This window comes from Pelophylax lessonae, assembly GCF_965119305.1.
Source record: "Pelophylax lessonae genome assembly, chromosome: 11".
Lineage (NCBI taxonomy): Eukaryota > Metazoa > Chordata > Amphibia > Anura > Ranidae > Pelophylax > Pelophylax lessonae.
The window spans coordinates 203,129,502-203,146,627 of NC_138778.1; the positions used below are offsets into that span (position 1 = coordinate 203,129,502).

Here is a 17,126-nt window from a genome sequence, read left to right on the forward strand (position 1 = left end):
TTTATTATTATTATTTTTATACATTTTATTATTATTATTTATTATTATTTTATACATGTAGAGTGTCAACAGTTTGTACAACACCTTACTACAGGGCTTGACAAATTTGCTTTGAGTCTAGGAGCCAGCTTAAAAGTTAGGAGCCATTTTGTTTTATTATTATTTTATTTATCTTTTTTTTTTTTTAATATATTTTTTTTATTATTTTTTTTTTTTTTATATATATATATTTTTTTAATAAATTTTATTTTTTTAAACTGACAAAGCTTACGGGTAGAACATGTAACATGTTCCCAAAAGTGAACTCATCTTATACCATTTTTTGCACATGTCTAAAAAATAATTTTTGGCCTAAAGATTACATAAAACTCCCCAAACATGATATATTTTCTAAAAGCGGAAAAAAAAAAATATCCAATCACTTGAAGTCCTGGATAGAGGTGACCACCATCCCTTGAGGAAATAGTAAAGAAAATTAACCCCCTTGGTAAATGGAACTATAAAGGCAACCGCTAACCAACATTTGTAAATAATATAAATGTTATTTGTTCCATATAAAAATATAAAGTATATCACTTAGTTATTGTGTACAGACATACGAACCCAATGATAATCATAAAAGTAATATGGCTATGGAGATTATCTTAACAAAAATGTTACAGCCTCCTTCTTGGGAGTAAGGCAGGCCATACATGATGCGATTTTCGAACGGAAATCCAAATCGAACGTAAAATTGATAATTTTTCGTATCGTTAGTGTGGTATGTGCGACACGCAATTTGTGTACGACAGCTAAAATTGACTGATCCAACATGTTGGGTTTTTTTTGCAAAAATTGGCCAAATTTCGTATCATTAATGGGGGAGTTGCGTGATTTCACCTAACAAAACACAGGACAGTAGGGGGTGTGTTCAGTGGAGGTGTGGTTACGGTAGGGGGTGTGTTCAGTGGAGGTGTGGTTACGGTAGGGGGTGTGTCCAGTGGAGGTGTGATTACAGTAGGGGGTGTGTCCAGTGGAGGTGTGGTTACAGTAGGGTGTGTGTCCAGTGGAGGTGCGGTTACAGTAGGGGCTGTGTCCAGTGGAGGTGTGGTTACAGTAGGGGGTGTGTCCAGTGGAGGTGTGGTTACAGTAGGGGGTGTGTCCAGTGGAGGTGTGGTTACAGTAGGGTGTGTGTCCAGTGGAGGTGCGGTTACAGTAGGGGCTGTGTCCAGTGGAGGTGTGGTTACAGTAGGGGGTGTGTCCAGTGGAGGTGTGGTTACAGTAGGGGGTGTGTCCAGTGGAGGTGTGGTTACAGTAGGGGGTGTGTCCAGTGGAGGTGTGGTTACAGTAAGGGGTGTGTCCAGTGGAGGTGCGGTTACAGTAGGGGGTGTGTCCAGTTGAGGTGTGGTTAAAAGGTCAAAACAGCATTGCATCACTTCCCATACTGGCACAAAAAAATTGTGTTTGAAAGTACATCTTGAAGCACATTGATGGTACACTCGCATACTGTACACGAGAGCCGCTTTCGTTTATCGATCAGATTGTTTAAAATTCGCATAGTGTATGGCCTGCCTAAGTGTTCCTCCAGTAGCATAATGGCTTCTTTTCTTATCATATAAATATCCTCATTTCTGGGAACCTTGTAACCTCCATCTCCTATACCCCTGAAGAAAGGTGGTGGTCACCTGAAACGCGTCAGATTACTAGAGGAACGAGAGAGAGAGAGAGATCCTAGGTAGGTGCTAGAGAGAAAGTATAGTTTTTGGCTCTGTCTGCCTATCAGAGGAGCAGCAGGTAAATTCGATATTCTCTCTGCTTAACAGAGAGCAGGATCTGTGGGTTAGGTCTGCTCAGTGTGTGAATCATCTGGTCTGAGGGAGTGTCCTCACTGGTCCAATAGGGAGGCATGTTGGACAGTGGAGGAAACCTGACCAATGGGTACACAGGCTTTGATACAGCCCCAGTGATTGGCACAGACTGCTGTCTTGGTGCATTGTGGGGTGTAGTATAAAAGCCAGGAGCGCATGTGCTCGGAGTCTTTGGCTGGTGAGTAGAGTCCCAGAAGGAGGGTGGAGGCTGCCTCCTCTTCTGCAGCAGTTAGTGTATGGTCACAGGCAGTCGGCATGGTAAGCCAGAAGGAAGGAGCTGAACCCAGAGGTCCAGGAGAGCTGACTAAGAGGGGTTGAGACACTGGAGAACCTGGAAAAGCAGTATCGTGAGTACAGGGGATCGTGTCTAGGGGCCTGACCAGGAAGGGGGCCACCCAGGAGTAGAGTAGTGAGAGGACGGGTGTCAGCTGGTGGAGTGAAAGAGGGTGCTGGGCGAGTACACTGAAGATAGTGTGCAACCAAGTCTTTTGTTCAGAGATTCGTTATCTACAATTCATCTAGTAGAAGTCCTCAGAATTATGAATAGTTCGAATTTTGGGGTATCCCACCCTTCCCTTCTCCCATCCCTATTTATAATAAAACAACAACCCCTAGACCAGTGATGGTGAACCTTGGCACCCCAGATGTTTTGGAACTACATTTCCCATGATGCTCAACTACACTGCAGAGTGAATGAGCATCAAGGGAAATGTAGTTCCAAAACATCTGGGGTGCCAAGATTTGCCATCACTGCGACTGTTCATAGACTGAGCCAGAAAGTAAAGTTTCTGCATGCAGTTGCTACCGGTAACCCAGAGGGACCCGAAAAGGTGAGGAATTCAGTAGTCCTCAAGGGGGCAGCAGTGCTACACATGCAGTACATATTATTTGATTTCTATATGTACGGGAGTATGGATGTTTTTTTAGATCTGCATTTGGATGTTGTTTCTGATTGTAAACTAATTGTAAAGAGCGATGCCAGCTCGATAGTCCTTACCTTACCTGGAAGTGCAGGATTATTAAAGTATTCATTTGTTGCTTTAATAATCTCAGGGCGTTATATATGGTTATATCCATATGGCTGAATGAGTAACAGTAAGAATATTCCAAACCCATTTTATAAAACAAGTAATTGTGCTCAGTGGTGGTCCACCAATGAGAAGGGACCAGTAGCTATTAAGATCTCAGTGTTTAAGGCGGCAACCGGATTTCCTGATGATGCCTATGACAGGTGAAATGCATTGAGATCTGGTTGCTGTTTGAAGTTTATATCAAACCATTGATGTCCTATCCGGTACCTCCGGGGAACGTACGCTGAGCGGCGGATCAGAGCGAGGGGTGAGATCTTACCGGTATCGAGGATTGAGGGGTTTGGTAGAACCGATTCGAGCTGGTGCTGGTCTAGGCACTTTTAACATAAGCAGATTACCTAGAGATGTTTTATAGGGGATATTTTTAATAAACGGTGTTGCACGATCGCCTTGTTTTTTTTTACCTTTTTGTTGTATGATATCTGCGGGGAGGTTATGCATTAAGGCGAATATCGTTCCCTGTGAAAGAATCTCTGGATGGTCTGGTGTCCTATCTATACAAAACCTAGTGGTCCCTGGGGATTCTGGTGACTACTGTACACTGTACACATCAACCGCATGTGGTGGATGGGAAAAATCCATATAATATTTTATAATATTAAAAATGTGGTGCCAAATGAAATATTTCATATATAAGGGTCTACTCTAGACCATGGGTGTCCAACCTTTTGGCTTCTCTGGGCCACACTGAGTGTAGAGAAATTTTCTCGGGCCGCATATATAATATATACTATAGTTAAGGTATATAAGTAATAAAATGCCGCCGTGCCCTCCCGTGCTGCCACGCCCCCCCCAGCACTAATTTAACACAACTAGTGGATGATCCCCTCCGAGGCAGCCTCTGTGGCCGTGCCCCCGACTCGACTTCCTTCCTCCCTAGCAAAAAAATAAAATTGTCAGGGGGCAGTGCGCCGCATTGCCTGTGGTTCCGGGCCGCATTCGGCCCCCGAGCCGCAGGTTGGGCATGCCTGGTCTAGACGGTAACTGTATGGGGTATATGTATAAAAAACATGAATGCCTAAAGTCTTAAGGATTTGTACTGGGACAAGGAGGGATCTCTGTATTGTTTGTAATATGATTATTCCCTGTGATCCTCTAGTGACCATAATGTGGTATTGTTATCACTTGAGGCATTTTGTAAAAATACTGTATTGTGATCAGTAGATGGAGGTGACGATCATAGGAGGTAATCATGTTGCAAACAATCCAGGGATCATTTGTTGCGCCTGTTCGAATGCCTAAAGCTGGATACACACTATACAACTTTTGTTGTTAGATTTCCTTTAGATTTACCTTCAACTGTGTAGTGCAAACAATTGCAAGTGTTTAGATTTACCAAAACCGTATAATATGAGGTCAGACCTAAAGGAAAAAAACGAAAGAAAGTAGTATAGTGTGTATCCAGCCATACACACTATACAATTGTCTTTAGATTTTTTCCTTTAGACTTACCAAAACCATATAATATGAGGTCAAATCTAAACACTTTCAATTTGTATACAATCTGGCAGGCCCTTACACTACGTAATTGAAGGTAAATCTAAAGGAAATCAATCAACAAAAGTTGTATAGTGTGTATCCATCTTAAGACCTCTGCACGGCATATATTTTTATTCATGGACACCTGTGTGTTTAACTTTGTAACCAGTTAGTATTTTCCATTTTATTGTCCAGTCTACCTTGGACAACATGAAAGGGAGAGGCTGAATGGTTGCTGGGATGACCTCACCCAGTTCTTATGTCCTCTTCCTGCTGATAACATTCTGTCTTCCATCTCTAGAGTCGGCGGGGAAAGAGTTCTCCTGGTGTCCGCTCTGCTATGGGGGCTCATCACAATTGTGACTCCTCTGGCTGCTCGTGCCACCACGGCATCCCTCTACCTGGTCAGTTTCCTGCGCTTCCTAATGGGACTGTTACAAGGTGAGATATGGGCGCTCAGTATCTTTGGGGCAGCGGTGATTGGTAAAGGGGTCCTTCCAAGGTGTTGTACCGTAAGGCCAGGTTTCCCATCTCTTGATTCCTTGTAGTAACTCCCATCAGTCATGATCCCACCAGATGCAGCAAGATGCATGGACCAAGATAATTCCATTGTATTTGGTAGACCTGTGTTTGGGGGTGGGTGGCACACATGGTCTCTTTAGGGTACTGACCTGCATTGTGAATAGAGTTGGACTTTCTAGTGTGCACGAGTCCTCTCCAGATACCCATTTATCACCAGTAGAAGCTAATGCCATGCATCTCCTTACCATTCACCTCATCACTTCTATAACCAGTAGAAGCTAATGCCATGCATCTCCTTGCCACTCACCTCATCACTTCTATTATCAGTAGAAGCTAATGCCATGCATCTCCTTACCATTCACCTCATCACTTCTATAACCAGTAGAAGCTAATGCCATGCATCTCCTTGCCACTCATCTCATCACTTCTATAACCAGTAGAAGCTAATGCCATGCATCTCCTTGCCACTCACCTCATCACTTCTATAATCAGTAGAAGCTAATGCCATGCATATCCTTGCCACGCACCTCATCACTTCTATAACCAGTAGAAGCGAATGACATGCATCTCCTTACCACTCCCCTCATCACTTCTATCTTTTCCTTCCCTTGATTTGAGAGCTGTCATCGCAAGTCTGGTTCAGTGTAAACATTGCTTTGTTTACATTCAGCCTGTCTGCACTGTATAGTGCAGAGCATGGCATGGCTGCAGACCAGGGCTAAGGTGGGCATCTGCTCCACAATCCTGTTTGAATCAATGTCTTAAGCACTGGGAGCCCTAAATAGAATCCCATTGAAGGCAAAGTTGACAGGTTCTCTTAATAGCCACCCTCCCCCATCCATTAATATATACTTTAGTCTTCCTCCGCCCTCAATTGCCTGTCAGGACGTTCAGAAATCTAAGTATGGGGACGCATACAACCTACTCTCTTGTTCCCGGAGTACAGTGTTTGGGCCTGTGTTGGGCACATTGCCCTGACAGATGGGTGGAATGGGGTGTCCAACAACAGAACCAATCACTTTGCTCCAGGTGGGCAGAGTGACAAATTCTTGTTACAGACCGATTTCACTAGTGCACTACACTCATGTAGTCATTTGGGGAACAGATCACAAGCCGCTCGAAGCTTTATACAAGTTTAACCAAGCCTTATACAACATCCCATGCTTCCAGACATGTGATTCCAGACAGCCAGCTGTGGAAAGTAGAGGGACCTCCTTCGTAGCCTAATTTAATTGGTAGCCTTCTATATGTCTATGGGGATTTCTCCAACCACCAACCATCTTACACCAATTTTGTTTTAGAAACGTATGAAACTTTCATGCACATAGAGGTTGAACTTGAAGGACCTGTATCACCTCTGTCATTTATTCACCCTTATCTACTATGTAACCATTAATTCTTTGTATTTATCTTCTAGGAGTTCACTTTCCATCTTTAAGCAGCGTGTTCGCTATGCGAGTCCGTGACAAAGAACGCGGCTTCTTCTGTAGCTTTGTTGGTTGTGGCTCTCAGTGCGGGTAAACTTGACTTCTGAAATCTTGTCTTCTCAGATGTTTTATCTGTCATCTCAGATTCCCTCCAGGGTTTCTCTCCATGGCTCATTCTTTTACTCTTGGTTTTTAAGAAGACTAGTGCTGGTGTATCTCTACTAATTCTAGTGTTGGTCTTTCTCTACTGATTTCTAGTACTGGCCTTTCTCACCTAAATCTCGTGCTAGTCTTTCTTATCTGATTCTAGTGCTGGCCTTTCTCTTCTGATTCTGGTGCTGGTCTTCCTCTTCAGATTCTGGTGCTGGCCTTTCTCTTCTGATTCTAGTGCTGGTCTTCCTCTTCTGATTCTGGTGCTGGTCTTCCTCTTCAGATTCTGGTGCTGGTCTTCCTCTTCAGATTCTGGTGCTGGTCTTCCTCTTCAGATTCTGGTGCTGGTCTTCCTCTTCAGATTCTGGTGCCGGTCTTCCTCTTCAGATTCTGGTGCTGGTCTGGTGCTGGTCTTCCTCTTCGGATTCTAGTGCTGGACTTTCTCATCTAAATCTTGGGCTGGCCTTTCTCTTCTGACTGTAGTGCTGTTTTTTCTCTTCTGGTTCTAGTGCTGGCCTTTCGCTTCAGATTTTAGTGCTGGTCTTTCTTTTCAGTGTCTAGTGCTGGTCTTTCTCTTGTAATTTTTGTGCTGGTCTTTCTCTTGTAATTTTTGTGCTGGCCTTTCTCTTGTGATTTCTAGTGCTGGCCTTTCTCTGGTGATTCTAGTGCTGGCCTTTCTCTTGTGATTTCTAGTGCTGGGCTTTCTCTGGTGATTTTAGTGCTGGCCTTTCTCTTGTGATTCTAGTGCTGGCCTTTCTCTTGTGATTCTAGTGCTGGCCTTTCTCTTGTGATTCTAGCGCTGGCCTTTCTCTGGTGATTCTAGTGCTGGCCTTTCTCTTGTGATTCTAGTGCTGGTCTTTCTCTTGTGATTCTAGTGCTGGCCTTTCTCTTGTGATTCTAGTTCTGGCCTTTCTCTTGTGATTCTAGTGCTGGTCTTTCTCTTGTGATTCTAGTGCTGGTCTTTCTCTTGTGATTCTAGTGCTGGCCTTTCTCTTGTGATTCTAGTGATGGCCTTTCTCTTGTGATTCTAGTGCTGGCCTTTCTCTTGTGATTCTAGTTCTGGCCTTTCTCTTGTGATTCTAGTGCTGGTCTTTCTCTTGTGATTCTAGTGCTGGTCTTTCTCTTGTGATTCTAGTGCTGGCCTTTCTCTTGTGATTCTAGTGCTGGCCTTTCTCTTGTGATTCTAGTGCTGGTCTTTCTCTTGTGATTCTAGTGCTGGTCTTTCTCTTGTGATTCTAGTGCTGGCCTTTCTCTTCTGATTCTAGTGCTGGTCTTTCTCTTGTGATTCTAGTGCTGGTCTTTCTCATCTAATTCTAGTGCTGGTCTTTCTCTTGTGATTCTAGTGCTGGTCTTTCTCCTCTAATTCTAGTGCTGGTCTTTCTCCTCTAATTCTAGTGCTGGTCTTTCTCATCTAATTCTAGTGCTGGTCTTTCTCATCTAATTCTAGTGCTGGTCTTTCTCTTGTGATTCTAGTGCTGGTCTTTCTCATCTAATTCTAGTGCTGGTCTTTCTCTTGTGATTCTAGTGCTGGTCTTTCTCATCTAATTCTAGTGCTGGTCTTTCTCTTGTGATTCTAGTGCTGGTCTTTCTCCTCTAATTCTAGTGCTGGTCTTTCTCCTCTAATTCTAGTGCTGGCCTTTCTCTTCTGATTCTAGTGCTGGTCTTTCTCCTCTAATTCTAGTGCTGGTCTTTCTCCTCTAATTCTAGTGCTGGTCTTTCTCCTCTAATTCTAGTGCTGGTCTTTCTCCTCTAATTCTAGTGCTGGTCTTTCTCATCTAATTCTAGTGCTGGTCTTTCTCATCTAATTCTAGTGCTGGTCTTTCTCTTGTGATTCTAGTGCTGGTCTTTCTCTTGTGATTCTAGTGCTGGTCTTTCTCTTGTGATTCTAGTGCTGGTCTTTCTCATCTAATTCTAGTGCTGGTCTTTCTCTTGTGATTCTAGTGCTGGTCTTTCTCCTCTAATTCTAGTGCTGGTCTTTCTCCTCTAATTCTAGTGCTGGCCTTTCTCTTCTGATTCTAGTGCTGGTCTTTCTCCTCTAATTCTAGTGCTGGTCTTTCTCCTCTAATTCTAGTGCTGGTCTTTCTCCTCTAATTCTAGTGCTGGTCTTTCTCCTCTAATTCTAGTGCTGGTCTTTCTCCTCTAATTCTAGTGCTGGTCTTTCTCCTCTAATTCTAGTGCTGGTCTTTCTCCTCTAATTCTAGTGCTGGTCTTTCTCATCTAATTCTAGTGCTGGTCTTTCTCATCTAATTCTAGTGCTGGTCTTTCTCATCTAATTCTAGTGCTGGTCTTTCTCATCTAATTCTAGTGCTGGTCTTTCTCTTGTGATTCTAGTGCTGGTCTTTCTCATCTAATTCTAGTGCTGGTCTTTCTCCTCTAATTCTAGTGCTGGTCTTTCTCCTCTAATTCTAGTGCTGGTCTTTCTCCTCTAATTCTAGTGCTGGTCTTTCTCATCTAATTCTAGTGCTGGTCTTTCTCATCTAATTCTAGTGCTGGTCTTTCTCTTGTGATTCTAGTGCTGGTCTTTCTCTTGTGATTCTAGTGCTGGTCTTTCTCTTGTGATTCTAGTGCTGGTCTTTCTCATCTAATTCTAGTGCTGGTCTTTCTCTTGTGATTCTAGTGCTGGTCTTTCTCCTCTAATTCTAGTGCTGGTCTTTCTCCTCTAATTCTAGTGCTGGCCTTTCTCTTCTGATTCTAGTGCTGGTCTTTCTCCTCTAATTCTAGTGCTGGTCTTTCTCCTCTAATTCTAGTGCTGGTCTTTCTCCTCTAATTCTAGTGCTGGTCTTTCTCCTCTAATTCTAGTGCTGGTCTTTCTCCTCTAATTCTAGTGCTGGTCTTTCTCCTCTAATTCTAGTGCTGGTCTTTCTCCTCTAATTCTAGTGCTGGTCTTTCTCCTCTAATTCTAGTGCTGGTCTTTCTCCTCTAATTCTAGTGCTGGTCTTTCTCATCTAATTCTAGTGCTGGTCTTTCTCATCTAATTCTAGTGCTGGTCTTTCTCATCTAATTCTAGTGCTGGTCTTTCTCTTGTGATTCTAGTGCTGGTCTTTCTCATCTAATTCTAGTGCTGGTCTTTCTCTTGTGATTCTAGTGCTGGTCTTTCTCATCTAATTCTAGTGCTGGCTTTTCTCTTGCGATTCTAGTGCTGGCTTTTCTCTTGTGATTCTAGTGCTGGCTTTTCTCTTGTGATTCTAGTGCTGGCTTTTCTTTTGTGATTCTAGTGCTCTGACTCTGGTGCCGGCCTTTTTCCTGTGATTTTAGTGCTACTCTTTCTCTTGTAATTTTAGTGCTGGCCTTTTCTCTTCTGATTCTAGTTCTGGTCTTTCTCCTCTAATTCTAGTGCTGGTCTTTCTTATCTAATTCTAGTGCTGGTCTTTCTCATCTAATTCTAGTGCTGGTCTTTCTCATCTAATTCTAGTGCTGGTCTTTCTCTTGTGATTCTAGTGCTGGTCTTTCTCATCTAATTCTAGTGCTGGCTTTTCTCTTGTGATTCTAGTGCTGGCTTTTCTCTTGTGATTCTAGTGCTCTGACTCTGGTGCCGGCCTTTTTCCTGTGATTTTAGTGCTACTCTTTCTCTTGTAATTTTAGTGCTGGCCTTTTCTCTTCTGATTCTAGTTCTGGTCTTTCTCATCTAAATCTAGTGCTGGCTTTTCTCTTGTGATTCTAGTGCTGGCTTTTCCCTTCTTTTTCTAGTGCTGGTCTTTCTTTTCTGATTCTAGTGCTGGTCTTTCTCTTCTGATTTTAGTGCTGGTCTCTCTTCTAAAACTACTGCTGGTCTTTCTCTTGTTCTAGTGCTGGTCTTTTTTTCTTCTAAATCTAATGCTGGTCTTTTATCTTGTGATTTTAGTGCTCAACTTTTTCTCTTGTGATTCTAGTGCTGGTCTTTCTCTTCTTTTTTTCTTTTATTTGTTTCTATCTGTAGGCCAGGGTCGTCTGTATGCAAATGCAGTCTGCCTATGTGCACCCACTCCTCCCGCACTCCACTGTCATTCACCCATCAAGTAATTTTGACATTTGCATACCTCCTCCCAAGAGCCCCCCCACTGCTTGCTTCAGGGCTGAGGGCTCTTAGGAGGAGTACTGAGGCAGGGTGCTGTAATGTTTTTAGGAAGATATGTACAGCACTTTGCTGTCCCCTCCCACCAGCCATGATCTGGCTGCATTTAATAGAGAAGCACAGAGACACCCAATGAGGCTGTCCCTACAACTAAAATAAGGGAAGGCAACAAATAAGCAGTGATAGTTGTGTGTATTGCTGTATTTACACTCTGTCTCAATGTTGCAGGACACTGCTGATTGGAGGAGCTGGTTCTCTTCTTCAGGATTGGTACGGCTGGGATTATGTCTTTTATTTTGCTGGATTCCTTGCCCTTGTGTGGAGCTACTGCCTGGGCACCTACATGCAAAGTAAGTCACCCTCCTGTACATCTGGGATACCCTAAGGGGGTACAACTAAAGCTCAGAGAAGATCTGCTGCAAATTTTAGCCATTCAAGGGTAATCTTTCTTTTTGGCTTGGCATGATAAAATGAAACCTGAAGTCTGGTCATCAATAAGCCCATTAACCATATCTCTAACCAAAACTTTTTTTTAAAATACATAGAAAAAGAGGGAAATGGCCCGTGGGGCTTTACATGAGGTGAGTACATGTGGCTGGAAATGAAAGACAAAATAAGATAAATAAAAAAGGTAGCTTTTATTGCAATAAATTGGAAGTAGATAAGAAAAAAGACATCATGCGCTGAGATGCATGAAATGTCAAACTAGTAATAAATGTGGACAATGCATTACATTCATGGTAGTAAATCACACAATGTATACATCATAATAGTACAGTATATCTCAGTCTCATAAATAGCCATAAATACATATATCATAATAGATGAGTATAATGCATCTTTGGCTGATTCGTTTCGCGAGCTGTACGCTCGCTTCTTCAGAGTAAATGCATAAGAAATATGTCTAAAAAGAGAGAAACGCACATATATTGGAGTAACAAAAAATGATTGAATAAAGAAAAAGTAAATAAAGTTTTCTGTAAATATGAGGGACTCAGAGTGCCAAATGCTCACAGGAAGTGTCTGAGTCCCTCATATTTACAGAAAACTTTTTTATTTTTTATTTACTTTTTCTTTATTCAATCATTTTTTGTTACTCCAATATATGTGTGTTTCTCTCTTTTTAGACGTATATCTTATGCATTTACTCTGAAGAAGCGAGCTTACAGCTCGCGAAACGCGTCAGTTCAGGATGCATTATACTCCTCTATTATGATATATGTATTTATGGATATTTATGAGACTGAGATATACTGTACTATTATGATGTATACATTGTGTGATTCACTACCATGAATGTTAGGCATTGTTCACATTTTATTACTAGTTTGACATTTCATGCATCTCTCATGATGTCTTTTTTTTCTTATCTACTTCCAATTTATTGCAATAAAAGCTACCTTTTTTATTTATCTTATTTTGTCTTTCATTTCCAGCCACTTGTACTCACCTCATGTAAAGTCCCACGGGCCATTTTCCTCTTTTTCTATGTATGTATCGGGATGGAGGTGTGTTACTGATGATACCAGACCATAACCCCCCTTTTTTCCTTTAAATTTATTCTGGTCATGCCCAGGTTTAACCCTGGGACCGCTTCAGACTGATCAGTAATGTTCAAGATCTGGAGAAAATGCTTCTTCTGTCTTCCAACGGTGCTGCTGATATCATTAAAAGACCCCTTAAACTCAGTGGAACCCTTTAAACCTTACTCATGAAGTAGATGTAAACCCTAACTTGATAACATTTAGCTTGCTTAACCAATGTGCACCATAAACAATTTATAAAATGTAATATCAGTTTTTTATCTTTTTTCTGTCCTATGTTAATATCTTAGAGCTGATAATTGCCTGCAGCCGCTTTGCATCTACTTCCTACCTACATGCACTCCAGCGATGGCTGCATGGCCTTTCTCAGGTCAGGTTTTCTGGTGGTGACAACAGTGGACCATAGTTGCATAGTTAGTCAGGTTGAAAAAAGACACAAGTCCATCTGGTTCAACTAATAAAAAGGAAAAAAAGGTATTGAAAACTTAACAATACAATCCCATATACCCAATCCCATATACCCAATCCCATATACCCAATCCCATATACCCAATCCCATATACCCAATCCCATATACCCAATCCCATATACCCAATCCCATATACCCAATCCCATATACCCAATCCCATATACCCAATCCCATATACCCAATCCCATATAACCAATCCCATATACCCAATCCTATATACCCAATCCTATATACCCAATCCTATATACCCAATCCCATATACACAATCCTATATACACAATCCTATATACACAATCGTATATACACAATCCTATATACACAATCGTATATACACAATCGTATATACACAATCGTATATACACAATCGTATATACACAATCGTATATACACAATCGTATATACACAATCGTATATACACAATCGTATATACACAATCGTATATACACAATCGTATATACACAATCGTATATACACAATCGTATATACACAATCGTATATACACAATCCCATATACACAATCCCATATACACACTCCTATACCCGCAGTTGATCCAAAAGAAGGTGAATAAACCCCAGCAAAGCATGATCCAATTTGCTCCAGCAGGGGAAAACATTTCCTTCCTGATCCCCCGAGAGGCAATCGGATATTCCCTGGTGACATATTACACCATGCAGGTGTAATGTGTCAAAGACCGCTCCCATTGTCTAGTAATGACCGAATCCTGATCATGCGACCACTGTGACAGCTAATCGGTAGTCATGTGATCAGGTTGACCTTCTCACCCCATAGGGGGAATTGCTCAGTTAAATGGATGCTGGGAGGGGGTTAAAAAAGATTAAAAATTAATTTTAAAATTACATTAACATGTTTTCTGTAATAGAGATTACATTGATTCTTTCACTGTCTGTGGGGAAACCCCAACCACTTCCTTCCTGCCAAGCAATAGAGGAAGAGTGGCAATGGAAACCACAGAACAATGGTGTTCAGATCTATAGCCTCTGGTGGCCAGTCTTTGGAAATGCAGGGTTCTGCTTGGACGTTGGATAGTGTGGAAGCTGTATAGGGCTGGGTCTGTACCTGGAAGGCGGCTGCTAGATGTAAAAGACTTAGAAATTGCCTTGTAGATGGATGACATACATACCCTTAAAATGCCACTTAATGAGTTGGCACCACTGGAACTTGGATGTATGTTTGTAAAACACAAAGGGGGGTATTCATAATAAATTTGCAGAGTGAATCATCCTGCAAAACTGTATGTACTATACGTACTTTTTGTGTGAATGCTGGCAAAAATTTTTTTCTCAAAGTCGTCTTCCAGGACAGCCCATGAGACCTTAGGCTCCTCCCCCAGGGACAGGAAACACATTCCAAAATTCAAATAAAAGGCGGTGCCTTAGTCCTCACCTTCAGTATTTAGTGTTTCCTCCGGACAGGGGGTAACATGTTCCTGGAACTGAAGCTCCCGGTCTCCTGGACTGTCCTTGGAAAGACTTGGAAAGATGCATCTCCTCAGCCCATAGCGGTACCCCCTTAGTGCCGCAATAGGGGCTGACCGCTGTCTCCTGTTCTTCTAGCCTCTCGGCAGGACTACGGATGCTGTCTGGTGGAACGTTGGGGAGTCCACTCCGTTGGTCGGCCGGTTCCTTGGAGCAGAGTCCTGTGTACCCGGAACCGCTAACTTCGGAAGAAATTTTGAAGTTGGCGCCAAAAACGGAGGGGGCGGAACTCAGCGTATCCACTCTGGCCTCACGGGAAGCGACAGTGTCACTTCCGGCGCAGTGACGGCATCCGCGGGCGCCGGAAACCCTCGTTCCAGTTTCCGAAGGCGCGAACAGTGAGTACATATGGGCGACCGATGTTAGGTGGAAACAGCAGTGCTGGGATCACCATACAGAGCGATGGACACGACAGTAACCGCACAGGCGGTGGAAGTCGGCTCTGGCATCGGCACCTCTCAGGTAAGCAAGGGGAAATGTACACCCTATTTGCAGATACCTGTTAGGAACTCCGTTCCCCTTCCCCCCTCTCTTTTCTATCGTTAGGGGCAGGGGTTAAGCAGCACCGCTCCCTCTTTTCTAAATCACAAATGGGGGATAAGCGGGAGGTGGGAGGAGGACAAGTTTCCCTGATTATAATTCTCTTGTCTTTTATCTTCCAGGCCAAGGCTCAGGTCAATAACCCACCTCAGCCCCCCAAAAAGAAGTGTGCTGTATGCGGAGAGAAATTGAGTTCCTCTTGGAACAAAGCAGTGTGCCGGGCATGTATAGCTAAACTGGTCAGAGACGACCCTGCAGTCTCTACCCAGAAAATGCTGACCTCAGTGAGAGATGAACTAAAAAGTACCATTAGTTCATTCAAAACTCTCGTTGAAAAGATGCAGGCACCAGTCCAGCCTTCCACCCCAGCTCAGGCTCCATTGGCCCAGGCCCCATCTTTGAATATCCCAGTGGGTTTGGAGGAAGTTTCTTCTTCCCACTCCTCCGGTGGGGAGCAAGAAGGATCAGGATCAGGGGAGGAACCCATAGACAAGGATTCCCATAATAGCTCCAACTTTAAATTGAGCTTGGAGGATGTAGATAACCTACTAAAGGCAGTTTATACAACTCTAGAAATTGAGGAGGAAGAAGTGCATCTCTCTAAGCATGACTTGATGTACGCTTGTCATAAAAAGCATGCTAGAGTGTTCCCTGTGCATAGCTCCCTATTGGATATGATTAAACAGGAGTGGAATTCTCCTGATAAAAAGCCTTTTTTTCCAAAGACTTTGAAAAGAAGGTATCCATTTGACAACAGTGGGGATCAGCCTTGGAACAAAATCCCTAAGCTAGATGCCTCCCTTTCCAGAATCTCCAAAGGCACTGACTTGGCATTTGAGGATTCAGGAGCTCTAAAAGACCCTATGGATAAGAGAACTGATATCTCTTTGCGTAGGGTCTGGGAAGCCTCCATTATGAGCTTAAAGCCAGCCCTGGCATCCACCTGCATAGCCAGACACCTGGAGCTCTGGCTATCTCAAATCCAAACACACTTGTCTGCTGGAACATCGAGGGAACAGATTAATAAATCATTTCCGCTCTTGTTTCAGGGAATTGGATTCCTGGCGGATTCTTCAGCTGAAGCTGTAAGAATGGCAGCAAGGACCTCAGCTTTGGCTAATACGGCCAGAAGAAGCCTATGGCTCAAGACATGGTCAGGTGATGTTACTTCTAAATCTCGCCTTTGTGGTCTTCCCTTCACGGGAGACCACCTTTTTGGCCCAGGCCTAACAGAAGCCCTGGAGCGTACAGCGGATAAAAAGAAGGGATTCCCAGAAAAGAAGAAATTCCCCTATGCTCAGAGGAATGCTCGTGGCAGGGGTAAACAGCAGAAGTCTTTTGAAACCCAGCAAAATTTCAAAAAACATTGGACCAGGCATAAAGGAAAAGGGAAGGGCAACATTCTGTTTAACCCTCCTCAACGCCCCGACAAGCCCCAATGACTCCCTTCCCAGGGTGGGAGGAAGTTTAGGGGCCTTCCTCCCACTATGGAAGAGGATTTCTTCCAGCCCTTTTATTCTAGACCTAGTAGGCCAAGGACACAGGCTGGAGTTCTGTCTTCTACATCCAGAAAGAATCTGGGTCTCTCTGAGGGACGTCACAAGAAGGATGTGCTTGATGACCTCCTGTTTCCCAGCGGTCCCCTGGGCAGGGTTCCAACTACGTCCACTCCAAATGTTCTTCCTACAGAATTGGGATGGATAGTCAAGTTCCTTAGAACAGAAAGTAAAGGTTCCCACCAAGTTGAAAAGGACCCTTTGGGGGTGGAAATCCTCTCTTCACCTATCAATAAGGCGAAGCTGGACCATCCAGGTATCACAGACATATCTGCACCACCACCAGATGAACCAGGACAATTGGTTCCTCAACCAAGAGGTGTTTTTCAAAGTCACAACCCCTTGGGGCCTACCGGTAGTGGATCTGTTTGCCTCCTAGGCAAACAGGAAAATAGAAAAATTATTTTCCATAATCCTAGTAGATATAGAGATGATCCTGATAACCCCATACTGGCCCAAGAGGCCATGGTTGGCACGCCTTCAGGCATTGGCTGCACTATCTCCAATGACCTTCCCTTGGAGACTAGATCTCTTAACTCAAGGTCCGGTGGTCCATCCATTTCTCAGGACCCTAAACCTGTCGGCCTGGTATCTGAGGAACAAATTCTAGGTTCTCAGGGGTTCTCAGACAGAGTCATCCAAACATTGACCAGCTGTCGAAAACCGGTCACTAGGAAAATATATGCAAAAAGTTGGAAGAAATTTCATTTTTGGATGGTGGAGAATCAGAGATTTTCCCCAGATATTCCAACTATCCTAGATTTTTTTCAAGAAGGCATAGACAAAGGTCTCTCCCTAGGGACCTTAAAGGTACAGGCTGCCGCCCTTAGTGTCTTCCTTCGGTTCTCCCTTAGAGAAGACCCTAATGTGAATGCCTTTTTCAGAGCAATTGCCAGGACAAAGCCAACCAGGATTAAAACGTGTCCAGCTTGGGATCTATCCCTGGTACTCCA

The 17,126-nt window shown here is 43.3% G+C and overlaps 1 protein-coding gene across 1 annotated transcript in view; it reads left to right on the forward strand.

The window, feature by feature from the left end:
• Window positions 1-17,126, forward strand: part of SLC17A9 (solute carrier family 17 member 9) — a 51,706-nt gene that overhangs the window by 17,833 nt on the left and 16,747 nt on the right. Inside the window, exons 3-5 of the mRNA XM_082272396.1 lie at window positions 4,719-4,858; window positions 6,357-6,456; window positions 10,796-10,917. Coding sequence (XP_082128522.1) covers window positions 4,719-4,858; window positions 6,357-6,456; window positions 10,796-10,917 — 362 coding nt within the window. The remainder of the gene's footprint in view (window positions 1-4,718; window positions 4,859-6,356; window positions 6,457-10,795; window positions 10,918-17,126) is intronic.